General features: G+C 38.8%; 1 protein-coding gene across 6 annotated transcripts in view; it reads left to right on the forward strand.

Moving 5' to 3' along the window:
• The window catches only part of LOC104601851 (uncharacterized), a 28,826-nt gene that overhangs the window by 9,106 nt on the left and 6,141 nt on the right, over positions 1–13,579 (forward strand). Inside the window, exon 2 of one of the 6 annotated variants that reach the window (XM_010265340.3) lies at positions 9,991–10,478. The exons of the other annotated variants lie outside the window; for them this stretch is intronic. Within the exon in view, the coding sequence (XP_010263642.1) occupies positions 9,991–10,012 (22 nt within the window). The 3' untranslated portion in view covers positions 10,013–10,478. Of the gene's footprint in view, positions 1–9,990; positions 10,479–13,579 lie in introns of those variants that run through there. 6 annotated transcript variants of the gene reach the window in all.

Consider the following 13,579-nt stretch of genomic DNA (forward strand, 5'->3'; position numbering starts at 1 on the left):
TTTTAAATTTTCATGATCTGAGAAAAGAATCCCTCTGCTAGAGTGCTTCTTCAGATGTGCAAGTATCCTCCAAACAAGGGGTGAATAGGGATCACTGTTTTTGGGTTCAACTGTAAGAGTGAAAAATCAATTTAATAGTGGATACACTATAGTGGGGTAGCCGAGGCTACTCATAAACTGTAACCCCTGTAATTTCTTTTCATTAATGAAATTTCTTTTTACTAATAAAAAAAAAGTATCTTCTAGATGGCTTCCTAGTGCTGAACCCGAGGAGCATGCATGTACTAACTCACCACACTAACAACATAGGAAATGTTTGAACGTGTCATACATAAATATAGTATCAGCTGGTTTAGTTCCTAGCTTCCTAGTTTCCTGTAGTAAGTCCAACACATACTCCCTTCTAGAGATGAAAATCCCATGCTTGGATCTTGCAACTTTAATCCCCAAAAAATATTTTAGTTCACCTAGATCCTTGATCTCAAACTCTTGTTGTAGTGACTTTTTGAGTGCATCAATCTCTTTCAGATCATTTCCTGTAACAACTATATCATCTACATATACAATCAATATTGACAAGAGTGCCTCTTTTCGTTTTACAAGGAGAGTGTGATCGGATTGAGTTTGTGTGTAGTGTACCCAAAACGGGTAAGTGCCCCTCTGAACCTGTTAAACCATGCCCTAGGTGACTGTATCTAACCATATAGTGATTTCTTCAGCCTGCAAACTTTTCCCTTACCAACATTCTCATAAAAACCAGTTGGAATGCTCATATATACCTTCTCTTGTAGATCACCATTAAGAAAAACATTTTTAACATCAAGTTGGAATAGAGGCCATGAATAGGTAGCTGCTAGGGACAAGATTATTTGAACTGAACTCATCTTAGCAACTGGTGCAAAAGTCTCCAGGTAATCAATACCATAGGTCTGTGTATACCCTTTTACAACCATCCTTGCCTTGTACCTTTCTATATTACCATCAACCCTGTACTTCACAGTGAACACCCATCTGCATCCGACAGTCTCTTTGTTTGTAGGAAGATCAACTATCTCCCATATTTGATTCTTAACCAAAGCTTTCATTTCTTCTTGCATAACTATTTTCCACTCAGGTTTGGAGAGAGCCTCATTGACATTCCTGGGTATAGACGTAGAATCCAAGGAAGAAAGGAAAGTATGGTAGGAGGGTGATAAGGCATTATAGGAAAGATGATGTGAAATGCAATGGGATGTACACTTTATCTTCCCTTTGTGGAGTGCAATGGGAAGATCAAGATCAATGGGATCAACTGCAACAACAGTGTTAGGTACAGAAACATCATTATCAAGGGAAATAATGGGCTTAGGCTCAAGGGAAATACTTAGAACTGTATTAATTGAACTTGGGATCTCAGATGGACTGACGGAGAGTGGTGCAAGTTCTTCTATTTGAGCATGTGTGGAGTCAACCCTCTTCTGTTGGCACTGATAGGACTGTGAAGTTGGCCGTAGTGGATCGGGGAATGAGACTGGAGTTGTTGATGATGGAACAAATGGATCGGATGAAAGAATAAATGAAACAGGAAGAGGGATAGGTTGTGAGTTCTTCTCCCCTGAGGAGAACCACCCGAGAAAAAGAAAGTAGACTTAAAGAAGGTAACATCCATAGTGACAAACTTGCTCCCCAACATTGGATTATAACAACAAAACCCCTTTTGGTTTTGACCATACCCAAGGAAAATACATTTCTTGGCCTTCGGATCCAATTTCTTGCAATGAGGTCCAAGAATGTAAACAAAGGAAATACACCCAAAGACTCTCAAAGGCATATGAAATATCTCGCCATTTGGAAAAAGCAGGCTAAAAGGTGCCTTAAACCCCAAAGTGCGTGAAGGAACACAATTAATCAGATACGTGGTTGTGAGAACTGCATCCCCCCAAAAACGAATAGGAACCGAGGCACACACCTTAAGGCTTTTTGCCACCTCCACATTGTGTCTATTTTTCCTCTCTGCTACCCCATTTTGTTGCGGTGTATATGCACAGCTACTCTAATGAATCACACCATGCTCCAAAAAATATGTGGCTAAGTCCTTCTCAAAGTATTCTCTAGCATTATCTGATCTGGAGACTTTAATCATCACTCCAAATTGTGTGAGAACCGTCTTGTAGAATTGTCGCACCAAAATAGGTACTTCATCACGTGATTTCATCAATATATCCAAGAATACCATGTATGGTCATCCACAAACAAGAGAAAATAACGGTAACCACCCATGGAGGATGTGGTAAGGTCCCCATACATTAGTGTGAACAATATCAAAAGCAAATGAACTTCTTTTTTTACTTGGATTAAAAGAATGTCTACAATGCTTTTCCAATTGACAACTTTCACATTCCAAACTAGATAACTGAATGACTCAAACAACTTTGGAAACAAAGACCTTAATGAAATGAAAGAAAGATGACCCAAATGATTATGCTAGAGCATAATCTAACTTACTGACTCTGATCCATTACTACTGTTGCTACTAACATGATGGTTTTGATGTTTCGGAATCTCATCCAAATGGTAGACTCCATTCACCTCATGATCACTCCCAATCGTCTTCTTTGATTCCGGATCCTGCAAAACACAATTACCAGGAAGGAAGGTCACTGAACAATTCAAATTTTTTATCAGAGAGTTTACAGAAAGAAGATTAGTATGGAGTCTAGGGACATGTAAGACAGAGGATAAAGTAATGTCATTAGTCACTCTAATAGTCCCTTTCCTAGCAATGGGAATATGAGAACCATTTGCCGTAGGGACTCTATCTCTACCAGAGCACAACTGTTAAGAACCGAAAAAGGGTAGATATATTGGTCATGCACTCAGATGCTCCTGAGTCTATAATCTAGGGAGGTCCCTCCTTACCTGAGGTGGATGCATGATTTGCAACTGCATATGAACTACCTGTATGAGCAAAGGAAGTAGTGTGATTGGCCTTGCACTGTGTTGCCCGTCTGAAGAACTAGAATTGGCTGAATCTTTCTTACTCATAGTTTGTCCATACTTCTTCAATTCAGTTCTCACTGTTGCTACAATGGACTCCAAATCAACTTGGGAAAGGGGTCCTAAAGAGTCTTCTGTAATTGCCACATTTGCATTTCCCTTCTTGTTCTTGACTCGAGATGGTATGAGATGAGGTTAAAGCTTCCAATAAGTGTCTCTGGTATGCTTTGTCTTCTTGCAATAGTCACACACCAAGTCCTTCTTGTCCTCCTTCCTAGCCTCATTACTCCCCCTGTCTCCATTTGGCTTAGATTTGATGGTACTAATCATAGCTGACTAATCAATCCTAGGCTGTCTCAACATGACATTCCTCCTGCTCTCCTCTCCAGAGACAAAGGCATAAGCTTGATAAAGAGTCACACTTGCTTTAAAAAGGAGGTATTGCCTGGCAATGTCAAATTTAGGGTTCAACCCAACCAAGAACTCAAAAATCCTATTCTTTTTTAACAACCCCTGATAGGTTGCTGCATCCTTCATACTCTCTCAAACCACAGCTTCTAAGTGGTCTATCTCCTGCCAAAGAGTTTTCGGTGTGGAGAAATACATGGCAAGAGGTCTATCTCCTGTTTGTACTAATCATCTGATTCCTTAACTGATAGGCCCTAGCTACATTTTGTTTATGGGAATAGGTTTCAGTCACTCCATCCCAAATCTCCTTTGTAGTATTAGCCCACAAGAAAATTTTACTAATGTGAGGTAACATAGAGTTATACAGCTAGACCATCACCATGTAATTCTCCTATACCCACCGGGAGGGATTTGTATCAGGTTTCTTCTCCCCAGTGATGTACCTTAGTTTCCCACGAGCACCAATGGCCATCTTGGCTGATTGTGTCCATTCTAGGTAATTTGTACCATCAAATTTCACTATAGTAATAATTCAGACCAAAAAATATCACTACTACTTCCAACACCCAGACCCATGTTACCGGTGGACTTCTGCTCAGTACTCCAACTCTCCATTTAACTTCAAACTGCTCAAAACCAGGAAATAACTAGGTAGAAAGCCTCCAAGATCAAACCAATCTCACACACAAGGGTACTAGACCTTTTCGGAAGAAGAAAACCCTATCCGGAGAGAAATCTCTCTCCTCCCACTGTCTCCCACCAGAGAGAAATATGGATCGGTCACTCCAGAGGGCTCAGAAATTCCCAGAAACCTTACCGCCCCCTATAAAATACCTAGAGAAGTCCAACAATACCTGAGTGCCCAAGATCATATCAAAATTGAAGAGTCCAACTTGACTAGGACTCTTCCCCACACTAGTTCTTCATGATTTTGATGCTGCCAAAACATAGATCACCCTCCTGATGACTAGGAAACACCAAGAAATCCAATAACTGGGCAATCTGAAGTAGATCGATCAGCCCTTTATCTCCTCATGCAAGCGGTTGATCTAGGACTGTGTGGAAGAATTCCAAGAAACCCTAGCCGAGCTCTGATACTAAGTAGAAGATTGCTGAAATAAAAATCTATAAAAGAAAAAGAATACTTCTTGAAGAAGAAGGAAAGAGAGAAGAAAGAGAAGAGAGCAATAATTCTGGCCGTCCTCTTCACTATTATTTATAATTTAAAATAATGAGTACAAAGACCAATATGCCCTTATAGGGTGGCTAACACATAAAACAGCATAAAACACTTAAAATAACTGCTCAAAAAGGACCCAACAAGAGTGCTGTGGTCTCCGCTTCTTATCTAAACAATAAATAATAAAAAACTACCACTACAAATTGCATAAAACTGTCTAAAACCTCAACACTTTTGGTTTGAGGATAAACCTTCAAAAGAAGGAGCTTGTCCCAGTGAGGGAGGTTTCCAATATTGTTTTTTTTTTTTTAATGAGAAACGGTTAACTTTTTTTTTTTTTGATCAATAAGCTTGTCCCAGTTACCTTTTTTTGAGAAATGGTAACTTCATTAATGAGAGTTTAAAACTGAAATACAAAAGTCAACCCCTAGTAGAAGAGGTTGAGCCAATAGACATCATACATTACAGCACTGCCCAGTAAAAACTTTCCCTTACAGTCCCTTGTTTTGCTAAGGTATCAGCTAATCCATTTACTGATCTCCTTACCCACTTAAAACAAACACCCACCTCCCTTGTTATGCTAAAAATTTTTCTTATCAGCTGTCTATGGTGCCAAATTCCTAGATGCCCTGATTGCATCCACCCAATTACCAATTTGGAGTTCCCCTCTATCTCAATCTTCCGTAGCCCCAATTGTTTGGTCAGTCTTAATCCTTGATGTAGTTACAAGATTTCTGCTCTTAAGGAATCTCCAATTCCTACTGGACCTGAGTACAGAGCCATTATCTTACCTTCATCATCTCTGCAAAACCTCCTATTCAAGATGGGCCCAGATTACCAATAGAGCTTCCATCAAAGTTCAGTTTTACCCTTTGTTGTGTCAGTGGGGACCAAATTTCCTGTACCACAGCTTTGGATGGAGTTGTAGCTGCCACAGTACCCCAATTTCTGTAAATATATTCAGCTAGGAAGTTCTTAAACAGATCACAAGGTTTCCACAGATGACCTTAGTAGTTACTCCTTCCACTACCTCTTCCTTGGATCTAAAAACACCTTTGAAGATCCTATTGTTTCTTTCCTCCCATACTGACCATAATACAGCTGCTCTTGTGGCTCTCCACATAACCCTTCCACGAACCTTTGGTTGCCTGCAAAAAGATGGATCAAAGAGGCTCACCATACTCGGGTGGGTGGGGGGGGGAGGAGTCCACTTGCAACCAAAGAGAGAAGAGAACCAAGACCAAATAATGAACACAAAAGGGCATGAGATTAGTAAGTGTGAGATTGTCTCACTAGATCCAAAGCAGAGACTACGAACATGGGGGGAGAGGCACATATTTGGCCTTTTTTTTGCAGTAAATCCAAGGTATTAACTTTTTGGAGTACCACTTCTCAACAAAAGGCCTGAATTTTTGCAGTAAATCCAAGGTATTAACTTTTTGGAGTACCCCACACCTCCTTTGAAGGAAAGTTCCCTGCAAAGTTATAAGTCTGAAGCAAAATATTGTAGAAAGAAGAGCAATTGAAAAAACCAGAAGGGGACGGTTTCCAAATTCTGCTATCCCTACAAGACTGATCTAGAAAGATTGCCCCTAACTGAGTAATTATATTATCAACCATCCCCATTTCTGAATCCCTTGGACCTCTTCTCAAGCCTAAGTCTCAGGAATTATCAACAAGCACTGATGAGATTGCTTTTCTTTTGTTTTCTGACAAGGAGTAAACAGAAGGGAATCTATCTCTAAGGGAGTGCAACTTGGGATCAATATTGTTGAGTTTGCTGTTGTGTTGTCAAGTAGGCTTAGGGGTGCAACTTGGGTTGGCTCGAGTTAGCATTTTACACAGTTCCAGTCTATTCAAATTTTGACAAAATCCCAACATGAGCCCATCCGAGTTGCACCCCTAGGTAGGCTCCCTTCTATCCAAATTTCTGGGGCTCTTGTTGGGTGCTCATTGTAGGGATAAGGAGATTTGGGATCAGTAAGAGAGAGGATCGGGCATAAGTTAGTAGGTTGTAAGAGAGATGCCCCATCCAAAGAGGGGAAGATCATTCTTATTCGAATTGCATTATAAAATCTCTTTACCTATTTCATGTCCTTATTCAAGGCTATAGCCTTAGTCATTCATACGTGGAGAAGAAATTTTCTATGGGATGGAAGAGAAAATTTGAAGTTCCACCTAGTAGCATGGCCAAAACAGCATTTTAAACGTGAAAGGCACAAAAAAAAAGCATCAAGGGCTTTTTGCACCCAAGGCGCAAGCCCTTTTGAAGGAAGGCGCAATTTTTTAAAAAAATTCAAAATAAATAAAAAATTAAAAAGGATATTAATTAAAAAATGCAGACTTATTTTAAACTAAATGTTTTTAAAAGCCTATTAGCTCAAATTAAAATACTTAAAGATAACATATAAAACATATTAAAAGTGAAAATGCAAAAATAAAATTAAACAAAACATATAAGCAATTCAAGCATGTCAAACTGTCAACTTCTTTATTTCTTTCCCAACCACATTACTTCAAATAGCTAATTTGATGTTAAATATCTTTGATTCATAATTCTATGAGCCACCTTTGTATCAAGTTCATGCTAAGATGCTAAGGTCTTAAATTCTTAATTCATGCATAAGAAATGGTTTTGCAATTTTATTTATAGTTTCTTATCTTTTAAAAGTTATCTTGTATTAAGAAGAATAACATTAGCAAAAAGGTTGCTCACTCACTGAAGCTTTGAACCCCCTTTTTTGCTAATGTTGTTTATTCATTCTTCTTAATACAAAACAAATTTTAAAAGATAAGGAACTATAATTAAATTAGAAAACCATTTCTTATGTATAGATTAAGAATTTAAGACCCTAGTATGAACTTGTTTGGGCTTGCCTCAAGGGGCTTGGTTGGGGGGGTCTGGGGGGCCCAGCCACCATACTTTAAAAGGTACAAGAAAGCGCAAAAATTTAATTGAGGTGCAATAGGTGTACACTTTTTCAAAGGGGCTATGCCTGGGCCTAGGTGAGGCATAGGCCTTTGAGATGTGTCTTGCCTGTAGGCATGCCTTTTAAATCCCTGGGCCAGAAGTGTGTAAATCAAAAGGAGATACTGATATTTGGCCTCTGAAACAAATCAACATAGCTCTTCTATCAAAATGGTTATGGCAGTTTGGATCAGAAGGGACTGAATTGTGGAGAAAATTGCTGCAAGTATGGTGAAGCAGGCCTTGGTTGGGAAACAAACCCAGTGAATGACTCTTATGGATCAAGTGTGTGAAAAGGTGTAATTCTTTAAAGAGAGTTTCTTTAAGTTCTTTTCTTTTAAGATTGGTAATGGGGAGAATATCTATTTGTGGAAGGATTGGTGGTGTGGTGACAGGCTGCTTTTCCAAGCTTTCCCAAACATTTTTGTTTTTTCTGAAAATAAGCAAGAAGATGTTAGTGAATGCTAGGAGATGATTGCATGTCAGCCAATTTGGGTCCCCTGGCTGAGAAGGTATGTTAATATTAGGTTGGGATGTGGAACCACTTACTGCAATTGTGCAGTTAGTGGAAGAAGGTGAAACCTCAACCAGTGTATGCTGATCAACTTTGGTGGACTGGATATAAATCCAGTCACTTCTCTGTAAAATCAATGATCTTAGTAATTCTGATGGAGAGACACTCTCTTGGAGCTGTATGGGCCCATAAAGTCCCTGCTAAGGTCTATTTTTTTCCCTGTGGACAGAAATCAAAGGAAAGTTCCCCACTGCTGGTGTCTTGATATCTAAAGAATGGTGATTCTGTAGGATGTCAAAATGCACTGGAAAACGAAATTTAAATCCTTGCCAAAATTGCAAATCTATGGCTCTTTGCCTTCTGCATATGGTAGATTGTTGAATCACTGTTTGGCTTTTTCTATTTTGTTTCTAACTCGTCTTTCTTTTTTGTGTTGTTTAACTTAATTTAGGGCTGAGGCTCTTTGAAAAGTGTTGTTAAACAATAGCTATTTATGCATTCCATAAGTATTAAATTCATATCTTTGGTAACATAACTAGTTTTGCACTTGACTGGTATTGCATTCTTATTTTTGGTAACAAGGGATTCCTTTCTGTTCCACCTCCTTAAATGCAAGAGAAGCAAAGACATTTTCACATTGGAATATTTCTAATTTTGTCCTTTTGTAAGGAGCTTGTTCAAGTTAGGGATTCCTTTCCTAGCCTTGACCATAAGTAATGATGCATCTCTCTTTTGAAGGACCTTAGTTTTGACATCTCCAACTAGTTGTTTGGAGATGAGAGATTCTTCTTTTGGTGGTGAGGTTCTACCTTTCCTCTTCTCTGGTTGGTGAGACTTTAACCAGGGGATTGGAATCTAGCAGTGAGACCGCCTATTGTACTTTTTCTTCCTTGATTCATTATGTTTCTTTTTTGTCAACCACCACTGAAGCAATCTTCTTTTTCATTTCAAAGAAAAAAAAAGGAAACATTGAAGCAATTTCATTATGATCCCTCTAACATGAAGCCTTAGTCATATCTGAGTATTTCTTTTAAATCTGATGTATACACTTCTCAGAGAATAATCACAGGGCTCGCTCAGTAAAAATTTTCTCAAAGGAATCCCAATTATTATGGTATTACTATGTTTCTTTTTCTGATTAATGTCATTGTATTTCTATACTCATTTGTTTTTTTTTTTTCTTTTTTTTGGTCCAACAATCATCTGATAAAGAGGTATAGGAAAGGGTAGAGAAATTATGTCGCCATTCTATGATTGAATTCTTGTCAATTGTTCTGTTGGAATCATTCCCTTGGGTCATATAGAGAGGGATTGTTTCAACACAAAGGCACTGTTCTTACTGCCTTCTGAAGTTGTTGATGTCAATATTGTGGTTCTTATGTGCGCATATAGTTGAAAGCTATGGACTGGCCATCAATAATTCAACATTTTTCAAAAAGGGAAAATCTATGATAGTGGAAAGACATGGTATTGGAAGAGCTCTGACCAATCAAAGCACCCCTGTGAATTTTGATGAGCACCACAGATTGGTCATCTCTTTTTATGATAATAGTTGATTGGCTCTAAGTTTTTCTGGTATCATGTCTTTCCGATATCATAGTTGAACCCTTTCAAAAGTTCAAATAGATTAGGTGCTGTTTTTTTAGATCAGTAATATAGATTGGGTACTTACATTGGTATGTTTACTTTAGATTCATGCTAAATTTATATCACCATGAACCATAAATTAGTAGTGCTGGCCAGTAATACAAAAGCAAATTCATTCCTGTAAACTCTGGTAAGATTCTGTTAATGGTGCCCATTGTTCTAGTTGGCAATAGAAACCCTTTCATCTTTGTTGGCAATGGTTTATGCATTTCCTTTGAGATAGAAGTTGGTGTCTAATTTCAAACTTAACCAAATTGAATGGTTTTCAACTGTTGACTTCGGTGTTGTTTTTTCTAGGGCCTGTACATGGGGACAATGATTAAGAAGGGAAGTGGGGGGGTTGACTTCTTTCCCAAAATTTTCTCCTATGCTCCATATCCTTCAATCGTATTCGATGAGTATTTCAACGCCATTTGAGAAGGAGACTGATGCACTGAAGATTTGGAACAGAAAGCTTGGAAGTTTGAGGTTCTGGAGGTTTTTTGATGTGGACTCTGATTTTTATCTACTACTCTGCTTTTGAGTTTTAATAAAAGAGTGTATGTGCTGAATTTATCAGTCGTCTGAAAAATTCAAAATGCCAATTCAGAATGGTTTGTCTCTGAAGGACTCTTATTGAGTTGATTTACTCGTACGCTTGGCGACCTTCTCCCTTGGGATATTTGATTTTCATCTGTGATAATTTAAGAGTAGTTTTCTGGTCAGTAATTTTAGGAAGTGGAAAAATGTACTATATACATTTTCATGCAAGTCTTACCGAGTTATCTCGAGCCTTATTTTTGAAAGATAATAAACTGGTTTTCATCTGGTAGTCAATTGAAGATCAGGGCCAATAAATTGAAGGGATGGCAATTGGCATCACCGTGGGAATCTTCATTATCTATTTGGAGTTTTGAACTTACCACTCCAACAAAGTGGTTTGGCGTGGCTGAAGACAAACATGTTTCAGCTTTCAGGAGATGCCAGCACTTCTTAGTGGGGTTGTTCCAAGGTGTCTGGTCAGACTATTCAAGATCTCCTCTTAGAGAACAGAAATGGGTATAACTATTTTAACCATGTAGACATGAAATTTCTTGGGTACCGTCATTGTTGCCCAACTTGTTAACCAAGTAATTGGTAGGAAGGCTTCGTATTTCTTCTATATCTAGTTAGGACTTGTGTGGTTGTGTTGCATTGCATATGATGGGTGGGTGATGTATAAACATGTCAAATCGTTTCGTTCCTTATTGGTGGAGTTGGAGATCATTATTACTGGGAGAGCTAGGAGTTGTGATAATCAACATTCAACAGGGCCGCGAGACTTCCATATGCGCAAAATTTGAAAATATTGAATCTGTAAAGGGAGCGTTTTCGAATGTTAATTGTTTTAACTGCCAGTCCTAAATAAAAGGTTGATGGAATCATGGAAGTGGAGGGGCTCACCACTGAACCCCTGAGAGTGTGGGCGATGGAGATCGCTAGTCCCTAGTCTTGTAGACATTGGACCTTGCAGTCAGGTGGATCTTGCAGGTATAAGATTTCGTGGGACTCCGGACTTGCAGTAGCCTGGTATCGCGGGTTCATCTCCAGCTAGAATTTGTTGATTTTAGGATTGCTGATCTCACTCGAGTGGTCTTGCATAAGGTGCGAGATCAGTTGTTGCATCTTATGGAGACCATTTCATTAGGGTTTTTCCTCTACAAAATATTCGTGTATTCTTGCATGGAAGTCATTTTGTACCTTGTATGTTGGGAGCTTGGGTTTTGATGAGAGACTATGAACACTGTAATTGTAAATTTCCATCACTCGTAGTGGATTTATTCTCTTTGACGCCATGGACATAGGCAATAAGTTGAGCCACATAAATCGCTGTATGCTTTGTTTTGTGGTTTGTTCTTCTATTTTCTCTATTTACCAACCCTTTTTATTATTTTTTTTAAAACCAGTTCAGAGGAGTCGGTTTAAGTCGACTACCCTCTAAATCATGGTCTGACCCAATACAACCCCTGGAGGGGCATATCGGGAAGCCATCGGTACAATATGTATCAGCCGATACGGACTGATATGTGGCGATACTTTCAACCTTGGTTCCAATGGTTAAATAGCCTAAATCCATCCTAGTTTTAGAGATATTCCTATTACATTACATGAACTGAGATGATTTACTTATATCTATATTTATTGAAGATAATACATATGTAGGATCATCAGAATTTATATAAATTATTGATTGGTGGGTCGTATTGAGCACTGCACAATGCACCCTCCTATCAATTTGGTACCAGGGGTGCAATTTGGATCGGATTGAGTTGGGAATTTGTTAAAAATTCAACAAGCCCAAACCCTAACCTGAGCTTAATGTAGTTGAAATTTTTTAGGACGAGAAAATCCCACTTGCAGCCCATGTTTCTTCGAGAAATTAGAAGTTTAAGTTATCTCTTGGCCCTAGTGCTGGCAATCCAGCTTAGGGTAGACCCGGTTCCAAACCAGTTCTAAACCAGGCTCCATGTAACCGGCCCAATTATTAATTCATCCATGCATATACTTTTGAGGGTAAATTTCTTAAACTACCCTTATGGTTTAGTTAATTGACTAAGTGTACCCTTACTGTTTGAAAATTGACTAATGCTACCCTTACTGTTTCTGACAATTGATTAACTCTACCCTTACCGTTAGTTAATATTCCGTCAAAACCCATAAACACGTGACACCACGTGACGTTTAAAATTTTTTAAAACTCAATGCTATCCTTTCCCCTTCCTCTCGACCTAGCACACCCTTCCTCCTCCGACTTCTCTCTCTTCCCTCTATCTTCCTCCTATAGTCTCCATCAACACCAGATCACCGGAGAGAACTTCACCGTATCCGCACTGTATAAAAGAACTAAAAAAAACCAAAAAAAAGTAAAGCATATGTTGATCTTTTCACAATTAAGAACAAAAAAATGAATAAAAGAAAATTAAAACAGAGAACGAGTGAGCCGAATAGGGGCGTCAGCAGCGGCAACTGAAGTGGTATGAGCGAACTGAACAGGGGTGATGACAACGACAACTCCCTTTAAACTCCAATCTCTCTCTCTCTCTCTCTCTTCTTCCTTTGGGCGACGGTGATGGCAACCCCCTCTGAACTCCCATCTCTTTCTCTCTCTATTCTTCCTCTAGGTGACGGTGACGATAACCCCCTTTGAACTCCAATCTCTCTTTCTCTCTCTTATTCCTCTGGGCAACGGCGGCAGCAACCTCTTTGAAATTCGATTTCTCTCTCTCCCTCTCTCTTCTTCCTCTGGGTGACGACAATAGCATCTGAACTCCGATCTCTCTCTCTTCTTCCTCTAGGCGAGCGGCGACACTACCCTGTAACTCCACCCATTGGCGGGTGGGTGGAGTAGAAACTATTGGAGAGAGAAAGAGGTAGAGTAGAAATTTACCATAAGGGTAGAGAGAAGAGGTAGAGTAGAAACTAGAAAGATATGTGTAACTCCACCTGCTGCCCTATAACTCCACCTAGCGGCGACAACATCTGAACTTCGAAGGGTAGTTTAGGCATTGTGCATTTTTTGACAGAGGTTAACGGTAAGAAAAGAGTTGGTCAATTGTTAGAAACAGGAGGGGTAGCATCAGTTAATTTTCTAAAGTAAGGGTATAGTTAGTCAATTAGCTAAATCATAGGGTAGTTTAAAAAATTTACCCTACTTTTTAACTTGTAATGGAGGGATAGACCTACTCACTATTGAAAATTATACATCCAAATTGATAATATTTAGGGCAAGCTTTTTAAATTACCCCTACTATTTAGCTAATTGACTAACTATACCCTTATTGTTTAATTATTGTCTTGACATCGTTATTAAGTGCTAATAGAAAAAAAAAACAAAATATCAAATTTATCCTCCATTATTGCAGAAATT

This window comes from Nelumbo nucifera, chromosome 1 (assembly GCF_055504915.1).
Source record: "Nelumbo nucifera cultivar China Antique chromosome 1, China Antique-T2T, whole genome shotgun sequence".
Classification (NCBI taxonomy): domain Eukaryota; kingdom Viridiplantae; phylum Streptophyta; class Magnoliopsida; order Proteales; family Nelumbonaceae; genus Nelumbo; species Nelumbo nucifera.